The 24,117-nt window shown below is 43.8% G+C and overlaps 1 protein-coding gene across 3 annotated transcripts in view; it reads right to left on the bottom strand.

The window, feature by feature from the left end:
• The window catches only part of ULK2 (unc-51 like autophagy activating kinase 2), an 85,359-nt gene extending 66,325 nt beyond the window's left edge, over positions 1–19,034 (bottom strand). For all 3 annotated transcript variants that reach the window (XM_086686143.1, XM_086686145.1, XM_086686144.1), the window contains exons 1-6: positions 18,902–19,034; positions 17,563–17,655; positions 16,432–16,473; positions 6,246–6,278; positions 5,920–5,956; positions 657–830 (exon numbers count right to left, since the gene is read on the bottom strand). In XM_086686143.1, coding sequence (XP_086542269.1) covers positions 657–830; positions 5,920–5,956; positions 6,246–6,278; positions 16,432–16,473; positions 17,563–17,655; positions 18,902–18,991 — 469 coding nt within the window. In that variant the 5' untranslated portion in view covers positions 18,992–19,034. The remainder of the gene's footprint in view (positions 1–656; positions 831–5,919; positions 5,957–6,245; positions 6,279–16,431; positions 16,474–17,562; positions 17,656–18,901) is intronic.
• Between the last annotated feature and the right edge of the window lie 5,083 nt (positions 19,035–24,117).

The following is a 24,117-nucleotide window of genomic DNA, read 5'->3' as shown; positions in this document are numbered from 1 at the left end:
AGGCAGCTCTCACTAAATATGACACCAGGTATAGAATTTGAACTGGGTTTTTTTTTTTTTTTTTGCCTTTTCCAGATCCATATGTAACACATGTGAAATCAGAAATTTCTTTAAATACTGGTAAAAAAAAAATTATATATATATATACACACACACACACACACACACATATATATATATTTGTACTTTTTTGTACAAAAAGAAAAGCTTGAAAAATACCTACTATTACAAAAAAAAGAAAAAAAAAAGAAAAAAGGCCTATTATTAGAAACTGCTTGAAATAATTGTGACATACAAGAGCCAAAAAGGAAAGGCTGAGTTAAATGGTCTCTTCGACCCCTTGCGTTAAAATCCCATGAGTTGTAAAGAACCAGTGTCATTCCATTGCTGCCAGGACTGTAACACATCAGCTTCCCTCTGATGAGAAGCAGGATAGGGTTTGCTGCTGGGAATCCATGGGCCCCTGGGTCCTAAGATTCAGCATATGCTACCAGTAATGTAAAGTTTCCCATATCCAAATGCACCTCACTGAACTCAATAAAAATGCCCAAAGTGCATCAACAAAACCCGTCATTCTACAAAGCTGAACTGAAATCATCCAAAACTACGAAGTCTCAAAAGCGTCCTTTTGCATAAAACGCTATGTGGCCATTTACCTATTTTGATGCGAATACCACTGACGTTGGACTTTCTGCGATTGGCGTATGACAGCAAGATGTTCTGTGGTTTGAGATCCCTGTGGATTATTCCTTTGCTGTGCAGAATTCGCATGGCAGCTGCAATCTGATGCAGAAACACTCTAATAGTATCTTCGCTGAGAGTTCCCTTAGCTGGTAGAAAAGGAATTGCATAAATATTTAAGCACACAAACTCAGATACCATCTGCATCTTCTATCAACAGAATCGAGTTAAGAATGTAGAGGGAATAAGGAACCAGGTTTTTTTTTCTTTCTTTTACTCTAATAATTTAAGTCTATGAAAAGATATCAGACACCTCAAACATTTTACACGATCTGTAGTAAAGAGAACTGATTTACATTTGCATTTCATTTCACTAGTGTTTTTCCTTTCCCATTTTTACTGTGAAGGTGTCCACATTACTGCACACACAACAGGTACTTCCCCTTAAGAAGACAAAAAGTCAAGTTCCCCTTCTTACTAGCCAAATATCTGGGATAAAGGTCCATATGTATTTCCAACAATTAACAAGAACACAAATTAAAGACAGGTGAAATCCTTGCATAGAGACCTGGACCTCACCACCACTTGCAGGTGTCAGGCAGGGATCCGTGTTCCCACATCTCCCTCCCCTCATCACCCCTGCCCTGCAACACTCCTGACCTACCACAGTATCTTTCACTACTGTAAAGAGACAGAATGAACACTATTGGAGGGTGCTCAATCATTCAGTAAATCCTGAAGTGTGTCTGTGTGTATGCTGGAGCATGGAATGGTAAACAGCTGGGTCTGGAGTCAGGCTGCCTTTGCTCAAATCCCAGCTCCTCCTCCTACTTCCTGTGTGACCCTGGAAGACGAACCTTCTGTGCCTACTTCCTCATCTATAAAAAGCCAAAATCAGACTAACCACCTGGGGCTGTTGTGACCATCAAACAAGACAGCACCTTTAATAATGAAGACTTTACAAAAAGCCTGGCACAGAGTAAGTACTCAAACATAGTCAGTACACAAATACAGACTTTTTATTCCTGTGGATCTCTAAAAGTCCCAAGCGTGATTCCTGGAAGCTACATTAGGATTTAACATCCATGACCCTGTCCACTAAATCCTCTGTGAACATACTTCTGCCCTTACAACTCTAGAATATGTTCCACATGACCTTTCCATATGCAATTAAGAAGATAAAAATAACATTACATTTGGAAATGAAATATTATAGTTTTAAAATCATTTCAATGACATGTTATAATGACATTTTAAGCCCTTAACACCCTCAAATAAAATATATCCTCTTGGTTTAAAAAACTATCAAATACTTTTTTCTGTGAGGGCTGTTCTTAACCTATCCCCCATTTTTATTCTTTGATGCTGTCAAAAAAGAAAGAAATCTAAATACACTAAAACATATAAAAAGTGATTGGGGCGCCTGGGTGGCGCAGTCGGTTAAGCGTCCGACTTCAGCCAGGTCACGATCTCGCGGTCCGTGAGTTCGAGCCCCGCGTCGGGCTCTGGGCTGATGGCTCGGAGCCTGGAGCCTGTTTCCGATTCTGTGTCTCCCTCTCTCTCTGCCCCTCCCCCGTTCATGCTCTGTCTCTCTCTGTCCCAAAAATAAATAAACGTTGAAAAAAAAAAAAAAAAATTTAAATAAAAAAAAAAAAGTGATATCTCCCATATGCCATCCCTTAGAGATAAACACTGCTAAAAATATGGAGGGTATTCTTCCGGATCTCAGTGGGTGGATCAAACCAATGATGGGAGCGTGGAGCTTTATTTTTGTAAATGCCTACTTAAGTTACGTTGCAAAGATTAAAATGGGCAGTATTTGTTTTCTGTTTCATTCATTTACATTTTCATTTTAGGGATTAGAAACATTTTGTTACTTCAAATGATTGCAGATGCTTAGAACTTGTATTTTTGCCCCATGACATACAATTGAATACACTTAAAATTTATTTGCTTCAGAGTCCAAATTCTAACGCTGTTCTTGTGTGTTGGTGGGTGGGGGAAGGGGATTAATGATCTAACATAAGCTGTTTCTGAACACACACTGTAGTAAATATTCATATTTTTACGAACGTGGAATGCATATTTCTCATCACGATCCTATAAACTGTATTTCCCATGTTAAAAACTTACTATTTTATTTTATTTTTTTTATTTATTTTTTTTTTTTTAATTTTTTTTTCAACGTTTATTTATTTTTGGGACAGAGAGAGACAGAGCATGAACAGGGGAGGGGCAGAGAGAGAGGGAGACACAGAATCGGAAACAGGCTCCAGGCTCTGAGCCATCAGCCCAGAGCCTGACGCGGGGCTCGAACTCACGGACTGCGAGATCGTGACCTGGCTGAAGTCGGACGCTTAACCGACTGCGCCACCCAGGCGCCCCAAAAACTTACTATTTTAAAGGCATGGCCAACATCGACACTCTTCCAAAAAAATAAATGCAAAAAGCATTTGAGCAAATCAGCCCGGAGGGAGCAGGCTCAGCCACTCCTGCCACACTCAATATTCTGCTGGAATTCATGGAGAAGTACAACTTGATAATTAACTTAAAATTTGTTTTAAACTTGCAATCAGTAGAATCCGTGTTCTAGCTTTTGAAAACATTAATAGCATTTTCCTTAACAAAGCAAATAGAAGGATTAAATGATCATCATCGTGTTGTGAAGTAATGGCATTAGATCTTCTAGACCAGCGCTCTCCAACAGAAACAGTATGTGAGCCACATACATAACTTTTAAATTTTCTAGTAGCCACATTTTAAAAAGTAAAAAGAAACAGGTGAAAATAATCATCCAAAATATGATTTCAACTTATAATCAACATACTTAATGAGATACAGTCATTTTCTTCCTCAAAGCGTTCGAAAATCAATATATTCACATTTACAGCACATCTTCAGGCTAGTCTACATTTTAAGAGCTCAATAGTCCCACGTGATTGGTGGCTACCATACTGGACAGTTTAACTCTCGAAAATTCCTTGAGGTCCAGATTTCTCTTATATGCCTTTACAAGTGTTTTCAAATGACAAGGGACTCCCGTAAGAACTACAGCAGAGAGGCACCAGAAGGAGGCTAAGTGACTCGACCAAAATCACAGCAATTAAGGGATGTGAAGAGCGGCTTGCCTGTCTGACTCCGACATTCAGGCTCATACACCCCTCACTCTGGGGCCTCCTGTTCTAACACTACTGCTCCGGAATATCAAACATGGAGTTCAACATGAGGGACAAAACTGCTGTCAAAGCGACCTACCCCAGTAACAGTGCCTGTGTCAGCGAGTAGGACTTCTGTCGGTGAGGGAAACTGATACTCCAGTGAGGGCACTAAACTGATAGGGTGCCACTCAATCTGACCCCGGGGAAAGGTGCGTTTATCTGGATCACTGAGAACATCAAGGAACTAGAGAGTCACTGACTGAGAAGGATGTAGAAGCAGGGTGTTTCCCAGCTTGAACTTTCCACCAGTGGTGACCCAAGTGCCTGTCTCATGTATCCTATTAGTAAGTGACATTTGACATATACATATATAACCAAATGAGAAAAACACCAAATGAGGATTAAGAAAAAAAGAATCTCGGTTGGGAAAAACACAAACTGCACATGGAATAAACTACCAGATTCCAGATAACCATTGTCTTTAAGGGGGAAAGCCAGGAGAGGACTACAGAAGGGCTTACACTGGATCTTCAACTATAATCTTTTTAATGGGGGGGGGGCGGCATTTATACCAGTTTCTTCCCTCCCTCCTCCCCCTGACCCTTCCCAGCAATCACCTAGCCCTAAAAGGAACTTCCAAATCCAGTCTCTCTCCGGGGCCTTCCCTAAGGCATGCTGGCTTTAGAAGAGGCACAGCCCTCTCCCTAGGCTGATGGGAAGGGCCCACAGCACTGGAGGGCAGGGTAGACCCCCCCCTCCCCGCCCCCGGAGACCACCCCCATCCCCACCCCACCCCCGGGTAGCACTTCTGTGCGAGGGAAGCCGGAGAAGCAGCAGCCTCGGAGCCCCGGTAGTCTCCTCTTGGGGCAGGAACACAACACGCGGGACTAACGGGGCGGAGAGGGGGGTGCGTGGCGCAGAGACAAGGAGGGTCTCAGCTCCTCTCCCGCCCCCATCTTCCGGGTCAGGTTGAAGCTTTGCTGTCGTTCGCCCGCTGTGCCCGGCAGAAGAGCCCATGTGACATCCGCAGTGTCGCCCGGCCCCCCGGGGTCGTCGCTGTCTCCAGCACGCCCGGTCCAGGCCAGGAAGGAGATGCTCCGGAGCCTCAGGCCCAGGGCCACTTCACCCCACACCAACCAACCGGTCGTGGCCTGTGGCAACACTCCCAATGTTGTTTCTAGTAATCTCCACGCAGCTTTTGAAAGTGAGCAATGTTTTATACTTTAAAGACTTAAATTTGCAATCGCACTCCTTGATTAATAGGTGAAATGGAACATTTTTAGTATGCTCTTGTAAACTGTCTATACCCTTTGCAAGTGTATCTACTGATGTCGTGACTTCGCCATCAACTGCCCGGATCTATCTAGAGGTTGGGGTATTATCAACCTTTCACTGTTTTTTTTTTTTGTTTGTTTGTTTGTTTTCATATTTCCCTTGCATTTTAAGGAGTGAACAAGTAGATGCCGGCCTCATCTAACACCATTTAGAAATTACTTGTGAGAGACACAATTGATCTGAACACCTTTTATCCTATGTACATACATTCTGGACGCAGAATTTCTAGCACCATCTAGTACTAAAATCTCACCTCTATGCCACGAAATAATTTCAGTGTTACCTTTAATCCTTTGTAACTTTTTAATTTACAAGAAAGATTCTCATTAACAAACACATTCTTAGATACATGTTTTCATCATTTTTTTTTTTTTTTTTTTTTTTTTAAAGAAACAGAAGGAACTAAAGGCCCACTGATGGCAACTCAGCAGAGTCTTTTGAAGAAAGGAACCTACATATTTGTTTTTTTCTCTCTCGGGGAGAGGACTCGTCTCTCAAACACTGTCAGAAAGAGGCACACATAAAGTAAGTACCTAGAAGCAAATAAAGTTTAGGAATAAAACCACAACAAATGACAACTGGTTGGCAAAGTGACCACACTTAAACAAGTACACAAACATTTATTGACTGTTTCTATACAAGTGCAGAGAACAGAGTCAGCATTACTTCAGAAGCAACTCTCAGGATCCAACAGACCACACACAGTACTATCTTCACTGAACACTGACAGACAGACAAAAATTACCTTGCAAATAATCTGCCAGGTCTCCACCATTGCAGTACTGATACATAGAAGAAAAAATAATTAAAATAAGGGAACCGATTCAAGATTAATTCAATCTGCAACCAGTTAATTTCAATTAAAAATACTTTGTGTACAATGTACATCTAGTCTGAAAAACATAAGCACTATGGAATCAAAAAATTTTATATTCCTTATAAAGTAGAATATAAATCACTAAATGGAGTTTAATTCAAAATTTCAAGTAAAAATAATCTACTGTCAATTTTAAAGTACATATTAATCAAAAGGAATCTGAAGTAAATTAAACAGCACGTATTACTACCTACCTCCATCACCAGAAAGACAGAGTTGGGTAATTCCTAAAAAGTAAACATTATATATAATTTAGAGTAGGGAAAGAATGAAGCCAAAATTCACAAAATCTAAATCTATCAGTAAGTGAAATTTTAAATCCCCAGCACAGTAATTTAAGCATCCCAGCCTCAAAGTCAAGTCAAGTTTTGATAACACTAACGTAGTCATGAAGTTCAATTCTGCTTATGGAAAGAACTAAAGAAAGATTCATCCTTTGGTCAAAGCTATGGTAAATTTGTGAGAAAAAAAAAGAAAAGGTAAGATTCTCTGGTCCTCAGGGAAGCGCTTCTACTTTGAAAAGTTTAGGATTTAAGCAGTGACTCAAAAATCCTATCTAGCAACGCTAACTGCACAATCTGATTTCTGGAATACATGACCCAGGATAGTCTTTTTCTTTTTCTTTCTTTTTTTTTTTTTTTTAATGTTTATTTATTTTTGAGACAGAGAGAGACAGAGCATGAATGGGGAGGGTCAGAGAGAGAGGGAGACACAGAATTGGAAGCAGGCTCCAGGCTCCGAGCTGTCAGCACAGAGCCCAACGCGGGGCTGGAACTCACAGACCGTGAGATTATGACCTGAGCCGAAGTCAAGACGCTCAACCGACTGAGCCACCCAGGTGCCCCTGGTTAGTCTTTTTCTGGAGGCAACCACATTATCTGGGAATTGGTGGCAAAGAAAAGACAAATATTTCTCCTCACTTATCTTAGTAACAGATTGATTTTTAAGGAATTAAGAAATTTTACTAAGTTTCTCAAATTTCACATAGCTCCAGATCTGTTGCTTGGGCAATTCAAACACTGACGTCCTGATTCTTCAGTAACAATATTTCAAAGTTAATGAAAAATATTTATTTATTTTGAGAGAAAGAGAAAGCATGAGTCAGGGAGGGGCAGAGAGAGGGGACAGAGAATCCCAAGCAGGCTCTGTGCTGTCAGCACAGATGTGGGGCTCGAACTCACGAACCGTGAGATCATGACCAGAGCCTAAGTCGGATGCTAAAGTGACATCTGTTTAGTGCCCCGTTAATAAAATTTTAAATTGTGCTTCCTATACCCTAACTTGAGACAGTGCTCAAGTGTGATTTAAGATACAACCTTTCCCAGCAGCACTTGGCTTCACTAAGCTCCTAAATTCAAGAATGAGGAGTTCTATGTGAAAAAAGAAAAAAAGAAAAAGAATGAGGGGTTCTATCAGAGAACAAAGGGAGATGTAAGGCAGTGTCCCTCAGAGCATTGTTCAAGGACCAGTGCCAAGCAGTGAATTATTTGGTATGAGCCCACAATGAGATAATTATAGAAATTAAAAGAAATTTTAAAAGTCTTAAAGCTATAAAATAATTTTATGTCTGCTAATCCTAATAATAAGAACTTTGGACATCTGTTCATAGGTCCTTTTTTATTTCATTTTGACAAAAATTCATTTTTATTGGCTTTTATAAATAAAGGATCAGTTCACACAGATTAGAAATACAAACTGGTGTCGTAGCACTTCTGGTCTAGAGCACTTCGGTGCAGCAAGGAACAGAAGGGGCTGCCACAAAGTGGTTCCACCGTGTTCACCAAGGGTCTGGATGCCCCAGGCAAGATCTGAATTAAATTATTTTCTGCAAAAAACTCAGGGACTTGGGATGATTTACTTCACTTAATTCTCAGGACTAGACAAAAAATTCAAACCCCTTGGGCCCAATTCTTTGAGCAACCCCCTCGCCCCCAAACACACACACATAGAGGCACATGGGAGTTCAGAAAAACAGCAGTGCTTTCTGCTCTCTGCTGGGGAACCAGGAACCAGGAACCACAGTCCTGCCTGAGCAGGATGGCGGGCGTGGAGAGCCAGGCTGCAAACCTAGAACAGACACTTGGTTTCCCAGAACAGCAGCACTCCCATGATCAGGAAGGAAGTAGAGACCAGTCAGCCTCCAGCAGGCTACAAAAGCAAATCTGTAAGAAATACTTATTTCCTTTTATCATAAGTAAAAACAAAAATCTACTCTACGAGTGAAATCATCTCTATGGTGAATCAGCCTTAGGTTTAGCCATCTCACCTGATCAAATCCAGACCAAAATACCCTATCATCCCCCAAAATACCCTATCATCCCCCAAAATACTGAGATATAATTAAACCAGTAACTTTCAACACAGTTTTCTTCTTCTTGAGTAGGAGTTACAAAAATATTATCTCAAATCAGTATTGCTTAATCAGATAATGGCACCATATCCTAACTACTGAAGAGAAAAGAGAACTAATAATTCCTTAGGGGAGACTAAACTGCTAACTCAATGTAAAGATATCAAAAGAAATATTTTAACATCCTTGATTTCTCAGGCAAGCCTTCTTTTGCCCACCTTTAAAGCAGTGAGAATCTCCACTGATCCTATCATTCTCTCCTGAACACTCCCCTCCTTAAGGGCCTCCAGTACAAAACAGTGCACACCTTTCAAGTGAAGCACTTAGCTCTAAGAGCCAGGAAAGAGTCAGCAAAAACAAAAGAGAACTGAAAAAACAATCAAGTCTTCAACAGACAAACTGAAACTCTGATGGTACTGGGGCACCAGGGAAGAACTTGAAGAGATACTTAAAGGGACAGAAAGGCTGAGAAGTGAGGCCAACAGACCTGTGAGCCAGACCACAGAGGGTTTCCCGAAGTTGAATACACATCTGTCCTCCTTTTCTAAAATCAGGAAACTAATCACCCTCAACTCCTCCCCAGAACTTCCATCCACAAAATTAAGTATAATGAATTTCATTTTATCATTCCCCTACTCAAAGTCGTTAATAAGATAGAAAATCCCTAGGGGGGGGGGGGGAGGTATTCTTAAGAAGAACTCTATGCCAGTATACAAAAATGTAGATGAAATAAACAATTTGGGAAGCAATTTGTTTGAGTAAAAACACAATCCTCAGAATTATTTCTCCTTGGGGTTACATGGGACCAGACAGCCTCATTGCATCCTGTAAGTAAGAAGAGTTGGATTATCATCCCTCCTTTACCAAGGGGGTGGTGTTAACAAATAAAAAATAAAGTCTTTTGAAGGATGCACAACAGTGGAGGTTTTTTTTTTCTGGAAAAAGAAATAAGGGGAGGTATCAGAAGAGGGCATCTCTTCATTACTTAATACACAACTAGACTATTTAAATTGTTTTTCCACCCAGGCCCTATTACTTTTGTAATTTAGAAAACAATAAAGAGAATTTAAAAATCAGACAGCATGACCAGGTGTTTTCTCCAGCAGAATTCAGATGCTCAGGATCAGAAGGGGAGAAACAGAAAGTAACAAAAGAATTAAGTAAATAGCAAGAGAAAGACTCAATAAAAATCCTTGGCTCCTAAAACCCATCCCTCACCACTTCTCTGCTACTTTTCCTGATTTATTCTCCATGCCTCAGGTGACTCCTATGGGTTATCTCATAAAGAAAAGAAAATCCTTGTGATCTGCTAAGGGATCAGATATGGAAGGATCTTTTGTTAGTTCTTGAGGTGACCTTTGGAAAGTCCCCTAAGGATAGGGCCTGGTTTGCCAGAGAAACCAACAGTTGGATCAGAGAGTTGGAAATTTCAGCCCAACCCCTCCTCACCCCATCCCACCTCCAGGGAAGGGAGAGGAGGGGCTAGAGACGGAGTTAAATCACCAGCGGCCACTGATTCAATCAAGTGCAGCTATGTAACACAGCCTCTGTAAAACTCCAAAAGGATGGAGCTCAGAGGCATGTGGGGAGTGAAAGCTCTCCCCACATACCTCACCCTATGCTTCCGTCTGGCTGTTTCTGAGTTATGTTCTTTTATATCCTTTTATAATAAACCAATACCCTAGTAAGTGAAATGCTTTTCTGAGTCCTGTGAGCCACTCTAGCAGTTAATCAAATCCGAGGAGGAGGTTGCTGGTACTACCTCCATTCAGACCTCAGTGGGTACTTTCTAATTGATAAAGTTCTTCTTCTTAACTCAGGCAAAAGCCCTGGAGGGCAAAGCGAGAGAGACGGACGGGGTCCCAACCCCACCAAGACCCCCTGTGATTGACCCTAAGACAAGGATTGACCTGACCTTTACTGCCCACCTGTAGGTACCCAGTGACCTTTGCCCCATATTTTCCTTAGGTAAACCTAGACATACTTTCAGCACTTTGGAGACAGTCTTTGAGACCCTGGTCCACTGTCTTCCCGGTAGTGGCCTCACTGAAAATCAAAACCCCTTTCTTGTTTCACCTACGCTCCTCTCTCTGCCTTCGGACTTTGTCCAAACCTGGTCTGTTTGGGACCCCGGGAGCCAGGTGCTCTTGTACCCTCGGGCCCCGGTCACAAACTCAGGAAGTGATAACAAAGTACCCACCTAATCTAAACCTGATTTGCCCATAAGTCTCCAAACTGCCTAAGTCCTAACTGTTTGTAACAGTAGGGAGGGGAGATAGTGTCGGGGAGGGGATTGTTCATTTTACTGAGGGTGGCTAAAGAAAGCTTTTGAAAACACAGTGTTTGGGTAAAGACCTAAAGAAGGTTGGGAATATACCTATAGATACTACAGACATGTAGAAATATCTGCACATACAGTGTATCTGGGAAGAAAGGTCCTGGGGAGAAGGAAAAAGGGGGCAAGGGCCCCGAGAATGGACTGCAACAGGAGCCGTCAGAAGCAGCAGCAAACACAGAGAAGCACAAGACAGACGGGGGTGAGAGAGAACGCGGTTATGCTGTGCAAATAAGGACTTCGGCTTCCACTCTGATAAAAATCGGGAGCCGCTGCAGAATCCCAGTCTGAGCAGAGGACTAACAAGCCCTGACTTACATCACCAGGATTATTCTGATTGCAACGTCGAGAATATTCTTACAGGGTGACAAAATATTGTCAGATAGCATGCCAAAAATGTTCTTACGATTCACGTTTCTACCAGTGATCTATGAGCATATTTCACACCTCCTCCCCAATTCCACCAGGAAGAATTAATGCACTTTTTAATTTTGCCAAAGGGGTGAGTGAGAAGTGGCACCTCACTGTTACTTTACGTTTCCCTGCTTGTCCGTGAATATCATTTCATACATTAGCCATTTTTATTTCTCTTATGAGAACCAACAGTTTATATCCTTTGCTTACTGTCTCTTTGGGTTATCTTTTCCTTACCGGTTTGTGAGAGGATTTATATGTTTCAGATATTAGCCTATTATCTGTTGTGTTGTAAATACTTTCTCCAACTGGTATCTGTCAATTGCCTTTTCTTGAATTATGTTATGGTCTAATGTACACACATTAATACACAGAGATTTCAGTGTGCAGTTCAATGTGCTGTGACAAATGGATACATTCACGTAACTACACTTCCAGCCAAGCTACGGATCATTTCCATCGCCCCAGAAAGTTCCTTCATCCTCCTTGCGGTCAACCCCCACCTCCCCAGAGGCATCCTCTGCTGTATTATCCCCGATTTCTACCACCCTAGTCTCCTCTTGGAACTCACAAAACAGAATCAAACAGTAGCTTTGTGTGGCTGGCTTCTTTTTCTCAACATGGTAGAGGCCACTTTTGGGCAACAGCTTGAGCAATGGAAACTTGAGCAAGGCAGTGACCACAGTGACCACCGAGCTGAACGCAAACAGGCTCATCAAGCGACCCACCTCAAAATGGCCACAGGCCCTAAGTGGCCAATGAGCTACTCACGACTGGGCACGGTTACCAAAAAAGGGAAAACTTCCTCTGTCCCCGTACTCCCTCACTATAACTAACTACAGCCCCCCACCACCACATCCTCGAAGATGCGAGAGACAGCATGTCTCCTTCGCTGTCCTGCCCACTGCTCCCTTGCGCTGTATTCGATAAACTTCTATCTCCTTAGTTCTGCCTTGGGTGAATTCTTTCACCGCCTGCACCACCGGCCCCCACCCAATCGGGACACCCCACAAACATGTTTAATATATCATATGCTGTGGCATGTATCAAGTTTGTTCCTTTTTATGGCTATCGATTTGTTCATGGTATTATTGGCCATAAAAAGAAGTTTTTAAAGATTTTATGTGCCTACTTCCCTATTTATTTATTTATTTATTTATTTATTTATTTATTTAGAGAGAGAGAGAGAGAGTGAGAGAGAGAGAGTGAGAGAGAGAGACATGGTGACAGTGTGAGCAGGGGAGGAACAGAGACAGAGGGAGAGAGGATCCCAAGCAGGCTCCGTGCTGCCAGCACAGAAGCGGAGTGTGACTCGAATGCCCAAAACTGTTGAGGTCATGACCTGAGCCGAAACCAGGTCAGAGGTTGAACCGACTGAGCCACCCAGGCACCCCTATATCCCTATTTCTACAGCTTCAGAGTTTCTTATCTCGATTTAAAAAATCTTTCTAACTCTTGGGTTATATACAGTCATCTATGTATTATGCTAAGGTCCTTATTGGGTGTTTTATATATTTAAGCCTTTCATTCATTTGGAAATTGTTATGCAACATGATGAGAACAGGGATCCAACTTTACTCTTTCTCAGATACTCGGTTTTGTCAGCACCATTTATTAAATGAATCCTCTTTTCCCACTACGCTAAAAATTACCTAGTGGTGGATCTTTATCCAGACAATTGACCCTCACACAGGTAAAGTACTCCTAACTGACAATACTTACCTCTTGCCCAGAAGGTTCAAAGATCTGTATCTTCTGAAAAACAGACATATCACTCTCCTGCTCTTAAAAGTCTTCAACGGCCCTGCACTGCCCTCAGAACAAAGGTGGCCCCTGCCAACCTCGCCAGCATCGCCTGCCACCACCCTCCCCTCACTCCCGCACTCCCCTCGCCCAGCCTTCCCCTGGCTCCTCAAGCTCTCACCCTCCTGCCTGCTCTCCACAGAAGGCTTCATCTGCTTGGGACACTTCCCTGCTCTTCTCCCACCTGCCCCAGCCTGGCTGGCTCCCACTCTTCTTCAAGTCAGCTTAAACATCATCTCTTCACCAAGTCTTCCCCAGCCCGCCAAGCGGGTAGCCCCCATGTGGGGTCCTCTCAAAGGTCTTCAACGGTTCTGTCTCACTGCACTGGGCACGCTTAGAGTAAGTGGCTATTAGCGTCACGTCCTCTTCCCCACTATACTGTGAGCTCTACAAGGACGAGGGCCATTGCTGTTTTGTTCACCACTAACTCCCGCATACCTCATTAACTGACTCAAGAAATACCAATTGCAAAGAAATCAGTAAGAAAGATGAACACAACAGAAGCATCACAGAACAGCAACAGGAAAGCCACAGAAGAAATATAAAAAGGCAAATAAAACATTAAGATGGTCAATGCACTGGGGCGCCTGGGTGGCTCAGTCAGTGAAGCGTCCGACTTCAGCTCAGGTCATGATCTCACGGTTCATGAGGTCGAGCCTGGCATAGGGCTCTGTGCTGACAGCTCAGGGCCTGGAGCCTGTTTCGGATTCTGTGTCTCCCTCGCTCTCTGCCCCTCCCCCGCTCATGCTCCATCTCCCTCTCAAAAATAAATAAACATCAAAAAAAATTTTAAAGAAAAAAAAAGATGGTCAATGCACTAATGATTTAAGAAATAAAAATTAAAACTTAAGCTACTGTCTTCCCATGAGATTGTCAAAAAAGGAAAAAAACAGGCCATTGGTATAACCTTTTGGAAGGCAATGCAGTAATATCTTTGGCCAAACAATTCCATGACAAGGGATTTATTCTACAAGAACACTCATACAAACGAGCAAACATATGTACACAACTTTCTCTCCAGCACTGTTTCTAACAGGAAAAAATACCAAACAACCCAAATGGCCACAACTGGGTTTTAAGTAAATTATCATTTAGCCCTATAATACTGTAGTGACATGAAACTGTATCCAAAATACATTAAGTCCAATAAAACAAGCTGCATTCATGTACAAATAGTAATGTACTTACTTCTATTAGTAAATCTATTAGTAAATCTTCTATTAGTAAATCTCTCACAATTAAAAGGTTAAAAATCTAATTATAAATGGTTAAAGAGGCATAAATGTATTCTGAAAACTCTACAAGAAATGTAACAGTGGTGTCTCTGAGAATTGCCATTTCTTTTAGAATTTACTCATGTTCATAATGATTATTTTAACTAGGGGGATATATTAATTTTATAATGGGAAAGTATGTTGCTTTTTAAATGTCATCTAAACTGAAACCAGATTTGCTAGAAAATGTCAAAGTTCTCAGTTTATAAAAGTGTATCCATAAATTTTACATCTCCAAAACTGATGGCGAGGAAAAATAATGTTCAAGTTGGTAAAATTACTGTTCTACTGTCTCTATAAACATAAACAACTAAATTTATAAGGGGGCAAACCTAAAATAGTAGATCAAGACTCTGTTCACTCATTAGCCAAATGCTCAAGAATATATTTACTTGACTGAGAGGTCTTAACTTTATGTATTTCCAGTAATATACAGTGGATAAAATATAAACATTTTTAATGCAGTCACCTTCATGTTCCTGATTGTTTGATAATTCAGGTTTTTGAGTACATGTTCCCCTTAAGTATCTCATTCTACAACCAAAGCTAGTACTTAAAAATATTTTTCTAATGGAATGAAGTTTAAGCACACTCTCTCTTCTGAAAAGAAATTCTACTCTGCAACTGACAGGGTCTTCTGTGCTTCTCAAAAAATGGGATATTAAGAGTTAATATTATTTAACATTTTTTGTACCGGGCACTGACTTGCACCACTTGGTGCCCTCTGTCTCCAAAGACCAAGACAGGCTGCACAAACAGCTCCGAGGAGAATCGACATTTCAACTAGGGTTTGTGACAGAAGTTGAGTTTTGACTCAAGTTTTTTCTCCTTTCTATGCTGCTCTATCTGGGCTGAAGGAATGAGTTACACCTATTTCAATAGGTAATAAAATACACCCCACAGTCACTCACAACAGTCTGTATGTGACATTTAAATTGCAATTTTTTTGGAAAGTAATCACACTCTAACACCAAGAACTTTAAAATTACCCTGGTAATTCCAATTCTAGAAACTGAACATAAATAATCTAAGATATGTCCAGAACTTCACTATTATCCCCATAGCACTTTCCTGTAATGGGAAAAAAATGACACATCTTGTAACATGGGTTTAAATACTTTGTAGTATTTCATGGCTGCATGAAAAATGACTATACACAAAAAAAGAAGTACGTTGAAGAACGGTCCATTTCGCTCCACCCCACTAAAATTAAGCACACTGAAAGCAAGGACTTTGTTTTACTGACTGCTTTGTTCCTACACTTAGAATGATGCCTGGTGCATAGCAGCCACTCAAAACCTTATAAAACTAACGAATTTGAGTAATGCGAGCGTATACAGAAAAAATTTTAGCTAGAAACACATACAGCAGAATCACATAACATGTCCAGCTACTTTACTGGAATTCAGCTGTCCAGACTAAGAAAAACAAAAGAAGGAAATAACGTAAATCATGCACCCTAGTCTGCTTTGAAGTGAGAATCCAGGGGGAAGCTGAGTCGGCTGGCTGCCCTCCCTGCCCCCTCGGTAGATCTCAAATCCCTGGGGCTGTCACACAAGCCATGCTAGAGAAGAGTGGTTTTAGTATTTAAAACCCAATATGCCCCTAAACATAAAAGCCAACTGCTTACCCTGGTGCCCCACCACCCCCCCCCCCAAAATAGTAATTTTCTCCAAATTGGGGCTTTTCAAAAGGATTTCCAAGGGTAATTTTGTCTGTATAGAAATGTCGCCTTAGATGATAACTTGAGAACCCAGCCTTCCCACCTCCAAATAAAGTGTAACTCTACTGTGATGATCAGATACATCAGGGTGAGGAGTATGCAGTTTCCTTGCTTTTATTTATTTTCTAATACCTCTCCAATTAGCAAATGTTGCTTTTGCAATAAGAAAAAAGCTCTAATTTTTTAAGAACCCACAACAGTCCTTTCTACATTTATCACAGAAATGCCAGATCAGGTATCAATATTCCTCTACCTGACCTAAAACACTACTCCTATAGTACAACCATACTCATGCAGCACATTTTAACCTATGGCTCTCTGCTACTTTGAACAATTTATTAACAAACATATAACTCAAACTATATACCTTGCTAACAAGAATAAGGCAGTTTTCTATTTCTATTATGATTCATTTACATTTGTATGAAACAGAAAAGTTCTTTATTGACATGCAAATTTTAAAATAATAATAATAAGGTACCTGAACATCATAGAGGGCTACAATATTTTCGTGCTGAAGTTCCTGTTAAGGAAATTGAGAATTTAAAATATTCGTTCTAACACATTTCAATATGCAAATAGATATTAAGTATACACACACATACACATACATACATACAATTTCTATATACCACACTTCTGATGACTGGATTAGAACAATTCAATTTACGAAAAAATAAGACCAAATGTGCCTGATCAAACTTTACTTGGGCCCTAAATGTTTCTTCACCACGATCATTTGTTAGACTCTTAACACAGGGAGTACTCTTGTCTACAAAATAAATATCACAGGTAGTATGACCGCAGACTTTCTGGGAGTCTTTTAAATTCAGTATACAACTCTAACAGCACTAAAGGCCTAAGTTCCAAAATGCTTTTAAAGAGCAGATAATTTGTCTGAAAGAAAACGAAGCATAATTCTTAGCTCAAAGAGCTAAGAGGGTAGTAGTTTTGATGAAAGCTAGTGTTAGGTGAGGGGTCTATGTTCTTATCAGCTTGGGGAACACTGAGTTACATACATCTAAACTAGTTTCTTCATTGAGCAATTTTTCAGACTTTCTTTACTGAGCAAAGTGCTTTGTGAGTGACTCTCCAAGAAGTATGTAGTGGACAGGATTTTCCACACTCATTTGACTAGGAGACCATTTTTTTCCTCAAAGCATCTCATTGCGATAACACTGCTTGTGAGTGATCTAAAAAGGCCACTTGCAAGGTAGGTAATTCTTTTCAATTTACAAGGAAAAAAGATTCCAACTGTCCCCAGTCCCCTTCTCCCCCAAATACTTAAATGTAACACGAAAGGGATCAACAGAAGAGCTAAATGATGGATAAGAAGGGCCTGCCTCTTCTCAAACAGTAACACAGTAACTAAGGAAAAGAAATTAGGAGAAGCTAAAATCAGCCTTCCCAGAACCCGTTCTAAGCACTGGCCAAGAACACAAACATCTATTCTTAAAAACAGTTTCCAAGTACTCAAACGTTTCAAAAAATGACAGCAACAGGTGAAAATCCTCAAATTTGGCTCCAACCACCAAAATGACAAAGGATGTCATCAAGCATTAATTTAAAATAGGTTTTAACCTACTATGAAATATCACATAAAGAAGCATACCTTCAAGATTTTAATTTCCTTCCCAAGCAGAATTTGTGATTTTGACAAGTTCTTTTTATTAATACTTTTAATAGCCACCTCCCAGTCAGTTTTCTGAAAAGGAAAAATAGTGTTACTCCTGGAAATTATTTCACAGAAGTAAATCTATAAGCACAAAGATGTTTTTAGCCCACTCATATACAGACAATGGAAAGGGTAAATGGAAAGGACCCTGAATCTCCAGCAACAGGAAAATGATTTCATAACTTACAAACTAGTACCTTATAAGACAGCCACTAAAAATAATAGATAGGAGGACCACAAGTGAAACAAAGAACACAGTTTACAACCACTTTAAAGTTATGGAGAAATGCGGATAATAAACTGGAAGGTGGCATTTGAAAGCTTGGCAGGATTCAGCGTCCTGCTTAAATTATTTTTTGAGTTTTAAGCTTTTCTCTTAAGAAAGGAACGCAGTTTTTACTACTCTATCTGGTAAGTAACAAAATCAGCCCACTTAAACATGCCTCTTGCCAACAGTCAGAACTACCAAGCCCCTTTGATTATTTCCACTCTCTAGGTGCCCTTCCAAATTCTTTAGATTCTAAAACCTCGTGTGACCCTATTTACGAAACAGCAAAAGCTTTAAAAAAAAAATTTTTTTTTTTTTTTTGGAACCTGCTTTCATGTTTACTTGGATTGAAACAAGAAGCGTCCGCCCATCTTTTCCAGCCGCCCATCTAACCCTAAGAAGGGAAGGTGGTACGGGGCTCGAATGGGGTGCAGACGAACCAATGCTGGGAAATGCGATACCCCCGAGTTTGAGAAAGTCTCGAGCTAACGGGAAACAAGCCCGTTTTCCGCTGGGTCTGCAATTATCGACCTCAAAGGCGACAAGCCTTGGCAGCCCAGGGCGGGGAAAAACCTAAGGTGCGCGCTTCCACGCCCGAGCCCCGCGCTGGGGAGGGGACCGAGCACTCCTTTAGGACTCAGATTCGGGTCACGTTCAGGTGGAAAGGCGTGTGTCCCGCCGGGCCCCTGCGGTGAGCCCCTAAGAGCATTCTGGTTACCAGGCTCTCTGCAAGCAGGGGAAATCAAGAGGCCGAGCGGCCCGTCGGTAGGTGGAGCGCTGCCTAGCGGCTTCGGCCTCAAAACAATCCCCGCCCGACCAAAACAAACCCAGCGACACTGACAGCGCGCACAATGGCAGGCCTCGGGGCGACGAGCCAAACCGGGGGGTGGGGGTGGGGGGGCCGCGCCCGCGGCGTCGCCAAGTTTCGGGACCACCCCGCCTGGCCGCAGCCAGGCAGAGGTGCCGCGGCCCACACACCCCGGCCTCGCCCCGGCGCACGGGGCTCACCTGGCGGTGCCGCCCCCGGAAGACCACCGCGAAGGCCCCGTGTCCCACGAGGTCCCTCTTGCTGTACTCGAAGTCGCCCACTACCTCCATGGCCGCGCCCCCGGGGGCATACAGCGGGCGGGCGGGCAGCGCAGCGCGGCGGGCCGGGATCAGCACCGCGGGCCCGCCGGCCCTGAGCGCGCCCGCGGGCCGCCGGACCGGGGCAGCCGCGGCCCCCGGCCCGGGCGGACGCTCATGCCGAGAGTCCGGAGCGGAAACGGGGTGGAGGCCTCCGCGCGGGGCCGGGGTCAGCGAGGCCTGGCCCGGCCCCGGCCGCTCCTCATGGCCCGGCCCGCCGCCGGCCGAAGGTTCCCTTGGCGAAGCGGCCTCGGCGCTTGCCGGGCCAGCGGCGCCGCAGCCGTCACTGTGCGGCCCCGGAGCCGCGCACGCGCCCGGGAGAGGTGCGGGACCCGGTCCTCCCCATCCCCAGCTCGTCCGGCCGCTTCGGCCCCCTCCGCTCGGGGGGCTGCTGCGGTGGCAGCCGCCGCCCTAGGACCGGCACAACCACCGTCCCCGCGCGCCTCCCTGCCTCGCTGCGGCGCCTAACGCACACGCGCGCGCCGGCCGCTCCCGAGCCGACTGCCGGCCCTCCGCGACGTCAGCACGTCTTGTAGGACGCAGCGCCCGCCGAAGCCCGCTCCCTCCGCCAGGAAAATGAGTGCGCGCGCGCCCGGGGGAGTGGCGCCGCCGCGAGGGCGCGTCCCCAGTCGCTCGCCCGGGAGGGAAAGGAGGGTGCGAGCCGCTGGGACCGCAGCTAGTTACCCGCCGCAGCCTTTGCAGCCTTCGCGCTGGGCCTGGGAGCAGATTCCAGCCTGCCACGCCCCAGGCTGGAGCCCCCTGGGAGGCGGGCGTCGGGGAAGCGGGTCTTGAGCTCTGACTGCAGGAGGGACGGGGCGTCCCCGGTGCAGTGTAGACCCCAGGGAACCGGTCGGGGCAAAGGAGCATCTCCTAGAGCTCGGCCTTCCCCGCCCCCTCTAAAACCCGAGGAGGTCGTACCGCCAAGCTGCAGGTCTCCCCCAACCCTTCTGCCTTTACTCCTCAGGGTCCCTGAAGAGATGGTGTCAGGCAGGGGTTCTGCACCTTTTGGGGTCCCTTGACTTCTGTGAGAAGCTGATGACGGCTCGGGACCCTCTTCCCGGAGAAATGTTTATGCACGTAGACTCAGTATTGAACACAGTTTCAAGGGCTGTAATGAGAAGCCCTGCTCCCCAGCCACCACTGTATCCTGCCGGTTTGACCTCAGGCTTACCTTTGAATGGCTTTAAGGGAGTTTTCTTTTCCTCCTGATTATTGAAGGTCAAGTGTCAGGAACTGATTTGTCCACTTTTCCTCAAGGAAATGTCATACGAGACCATTTTATAAACAGTAAGCTTGAACATGTCATAGAGAGGCACCTGGGTGGCTCAGTCGGTTGGGCGTCTGACTCAGGTCATGATGTTTCATGGGTTCCAGCCCCCTGTCGGGCTCTGTGCACTGGCTGCGTGGAGCCTGCTTGGGATTCTCGCTCTCTTTCTGCCCCTCCCCTGCTCATTCTCTCTCTCTCTGTCTCTCTCAAAATAAATAAATTAAAAAACATTTTTTTAAAGAAAATGTCATAGAAAACTCAGACCCCACACCATACCCTTTGGTTTGGGTATTTGCTCTCAGGTCATCCCTTACCACCAGAATTACATTTCCCACCCCGGGCCCATCCCAGAAAACTGACCGGAAGGCTGCCCAGAAACCCTAAGAACCTCCAGGTGGAATTCTGAGAGGAATCCCCTCCCTTCCTCAAACCTTGAACATGTAGGGTCTTGGATCTCTGCTCTCACTACTGTGCACACCTACATCATTCTATCCCTACTTCAAAATCTGGCCCAGGTGAATGTTAGACACTGTGGAAGTCTGGAGCCTTCAAAAACTAAAAGCAAATGAAGCAAGTTTGCACAGAGACACAAAAATTCATCTGGAGATGACTCTACCTGTTTGAAAGCTTCGCTGTTGCAAATCTTTAAATATGGATATTTAAATTGGATATGGGATTTAACGTGCCAAATCCCTAAAAAAAAAAAAAAAAAAATAGCTCTTCAGGAGGCGCCTGGGTAGCTCAGCCTGTTGAGGGTCTGACTCGATTTCAGCTCAGTCATGATCTCACAGTTGGTGGGTTTGAGCCCTGCATCGGGCTCTGCACTGACAGCACAGAGCCTGCTTGGGATTCTCTCTCTCTCCTTCTCCCTCTCTCTCTCTCTCTCTCTCTGCCCCTTCCCCGCCCGTGCTCTCTGTCTCTCTCAAACTAAATAAAGTTAAAAAAAAAAAATAGCTCTTCGGGAATATGTATCTTAGGAGCTGAAAAAAAAATTTTAATGTTTGTTTATTTCGAGAGAGAGCATGAGTGGGGGAGGGGCAGAGAGAGAGGGAGAGAGAATCCTCAGGAGGCTCCATGATGCTTGACCCAGGGCTCCATCTCGCGAACTGCAAGGTCATGACCTGAGCTGAAATCAAGAGTCCCACACTCAACGACTGAGCCACCCAGGTGCCCCATTGGTTCTATTGTTTCTACTTTGCTGCTGCTGCTGCTTTGAAATTCTTGTGTATAGTTCGTGTGCAGAGCTTAGATATCTATATATGCATGAATTTATAATAAATTATGGAAATAATCCCATAAAATGAAGAGACGGCAAGATTTGGATATATTTCTTAAAGCTTTTAGAAATAGCATAACCACAATTCTTCTAAATCATAAACACAAATCTTCTGAAATTATACCAAAAATAGACTTCAGCCTAGGAATTTTATGATATTCTGATAATATCACAACATCAAGGAGCATCTTTCCATGTCATGCAAGAATCAGTATAAAATTTGCATTTCTCGGGGCGCCTGGGTGGCGCAGTCGGTTAAGCGTCCGACTTCAGCCAGGTCACGATCTCGCGGTCCGTGAGTTCGAGCCCCGCGTCAGGCTCTGGGCTGATGGCTCGGAGCCTGAAGCCTGTTTCCGATTCTGTGTCTCCCTCTCTCTCTGCCCCTCCCCCGTTCATGCTCTGTCTCTCTCTGTCCCAAAAATAAATAAACGTTGAAAAAAAAATTAAAAAAAAAAAAATTTTGCATTTCTCTTAAAAAAAATTTTTTTAAATGTTTATTTATTCATGACAGAGAGAGAGAGAGACAGAGAATGAGCGGGAGGGGGGCGGGGCAGAGTGAGAGAGGAACACAGAATCAGAAGCAGGCTCCAGGCTCTGAGCTGTCAGCACAGAGCCTGATGCAGGGCTGGAACTCACAAACCGAGAGATCATGACCTGAGCCGAAGTCGGATGCTTAACTGACGGAGCCACCCAGGTACCCCATAAAATTTGCCTTTCTAAAATGAAAAACCGGGGTGCCTAGGTGACTCATTCGGTTCAGCATCCAACTCTTGATTTCGGCTCAGGTCATGATCCCAGGGTTGTAGGATCGAGCCCTGCGTCCAGTTCCAGGCTGAGTGTGGAGTCTGCTTTGGATTCTCTCCCTCTCTCTCTCTCTCTCTCTCTCTCTCTCTCTCTCTTTCTCTCCTTCTGCCCTCCCCTGCTTGCATGTGCTTGCATGCTCTCTCTCTCTCTCTCTCAAAAATAGATAGATGATAGACAGACAGATAGAATGGAAAACAGTTTCATTATTTCAACCAAGATATCAAGTACCTTATTTTTGCTGTTGCCATAACTGTTATACCCAGACAGTCCTCACAATTTGAATCATTGAAAGTTAAAACAGCTAACCACATATTTCACAGGAATGGCCATAATATCCTGTTAATGCCAACGGGCAAAATAAAGAATATTTGCAAATGTCACTGAGATAAAATGCAAGGCACATCATGAGTCAGTTTTCCAAATAAAGCATCTGAAATAGTAAAACTCCTAAAAGAAATACGTTATTGATGTGATGATAAAGAAAATGAAAAATGTTTGATTTCAAAAGAATTTTAATCAAACACTTACACAGCATTTTCTGTGAGGTCTAAAACAGAATGCAACATCTTCAGCCATGAAGCATTTACTAGAACTTCAAAAAAGAACAGAAACGTATCATTGTGATCTAGATCTTTGCTCCCTCTTATGAACCACGTACCTACTGACCTGAGAAAACAGTGTGCCAGGTGAGTTCTCCAGAAATAGGCGCTGAGTTGGGGTGCAAGATGATTATTAGAAATTAACACAGGTGGTGGGAGGGGCTGGAAACAACACTGGCGAAGAGGGAACTGGGATGCAGGCAGGGCCACCCCAGCAGAAAGCTCTGGAACAAAACGTCACACTCGACCTGCATTGAGCCAAAATGCCCCAGCTAGCCCGTCACCTGATGGGGCTGCCCCGGGAGCTGTGAGCTCAGGTGATCTAGGCTGCTGTCAGGCTGAGACCCTGAAGGAGCAGAGAGCTGGAGGCAGACCGTAGTTCCCCAACTAAACAGCACATCCTTCCTCCCGCAGAGGTCTGGACGGCACATCTCCAAGTCGACAACAATGTTTTGGAAAATTTCTGTGTCAGGCTGTAAAATTTCTATCAGTGTCAATGACGTGTCTATTGTTTCCCAAAGAAGTATGTTTGTTTTGCCTTGGCTTTTTTTTTTTTTTTAATTAAGAGAAAGAGTTTATTTTGGAAACTTTCAGAGTGCTGCTGTGCTCCATTCGTCCATCTGTTTATTTGTCCAGAAGTACCAGGCTGCGGGGCGCCTGGCTGGCTCAGTCAGAAGAGTATGTGACTCTTGATCTCGGGGTCGTGAGTTCGAGCAGAGATGAGTAAAACAATTAAATAAACTTAAAAAAAAAAAAAAAAAAAGTACCCGGCTGCTAGGGTGGGCCCAGAAACTGCACCCTGGCTGAGCTCTGAAGCTCAGCTCCCAGAAGGCTGATTCCAAGATCAAGCCACGGGTGGAATAGTAAGGTATTACATACTGATGTGCTCATCCCTGGCCTTGGGCGGGATAAAGAGTTTGGAAGGAGGTTGGAGGAGGCAGAACCCAAGCTTAGCACCTAGCAAAGGGGTTAGACTTCCTGAGAAATTCCAGGGCTGGAGGCTGAGGGGCAGGAAGGAATGTTCCAAGAGGTTCCAAATTCTGGGCTGGGGTCCAGAGCTGTTCAGGTGGGGCCGGGGGGGGGGGGGGGGCGGGGAGAAGAGGAAGATGCTACAGCTACTTTCGTTCACATCTCCAAGTGATCTCGCTTCCCT

This window comes from Puma concolor, chromosome E1 (genome assembly GCF_028749965.1).
Source record: "Puma concolor isolate L17-30 chromosome E1, mPumCon1.1.hap2, whole genome shotgun sequence".
NCBI classification, from domain to species: domain Eukaryota; kingdom Metazoa; phylum Chordata; class Mammalia; order Carnivora; family Felidae; genus Puma; species Puma concolor.
Note: the sequence above shows the minus strand (reverse complement) of the source record. Positions and strands in the feature narration are given on the sequence as shown.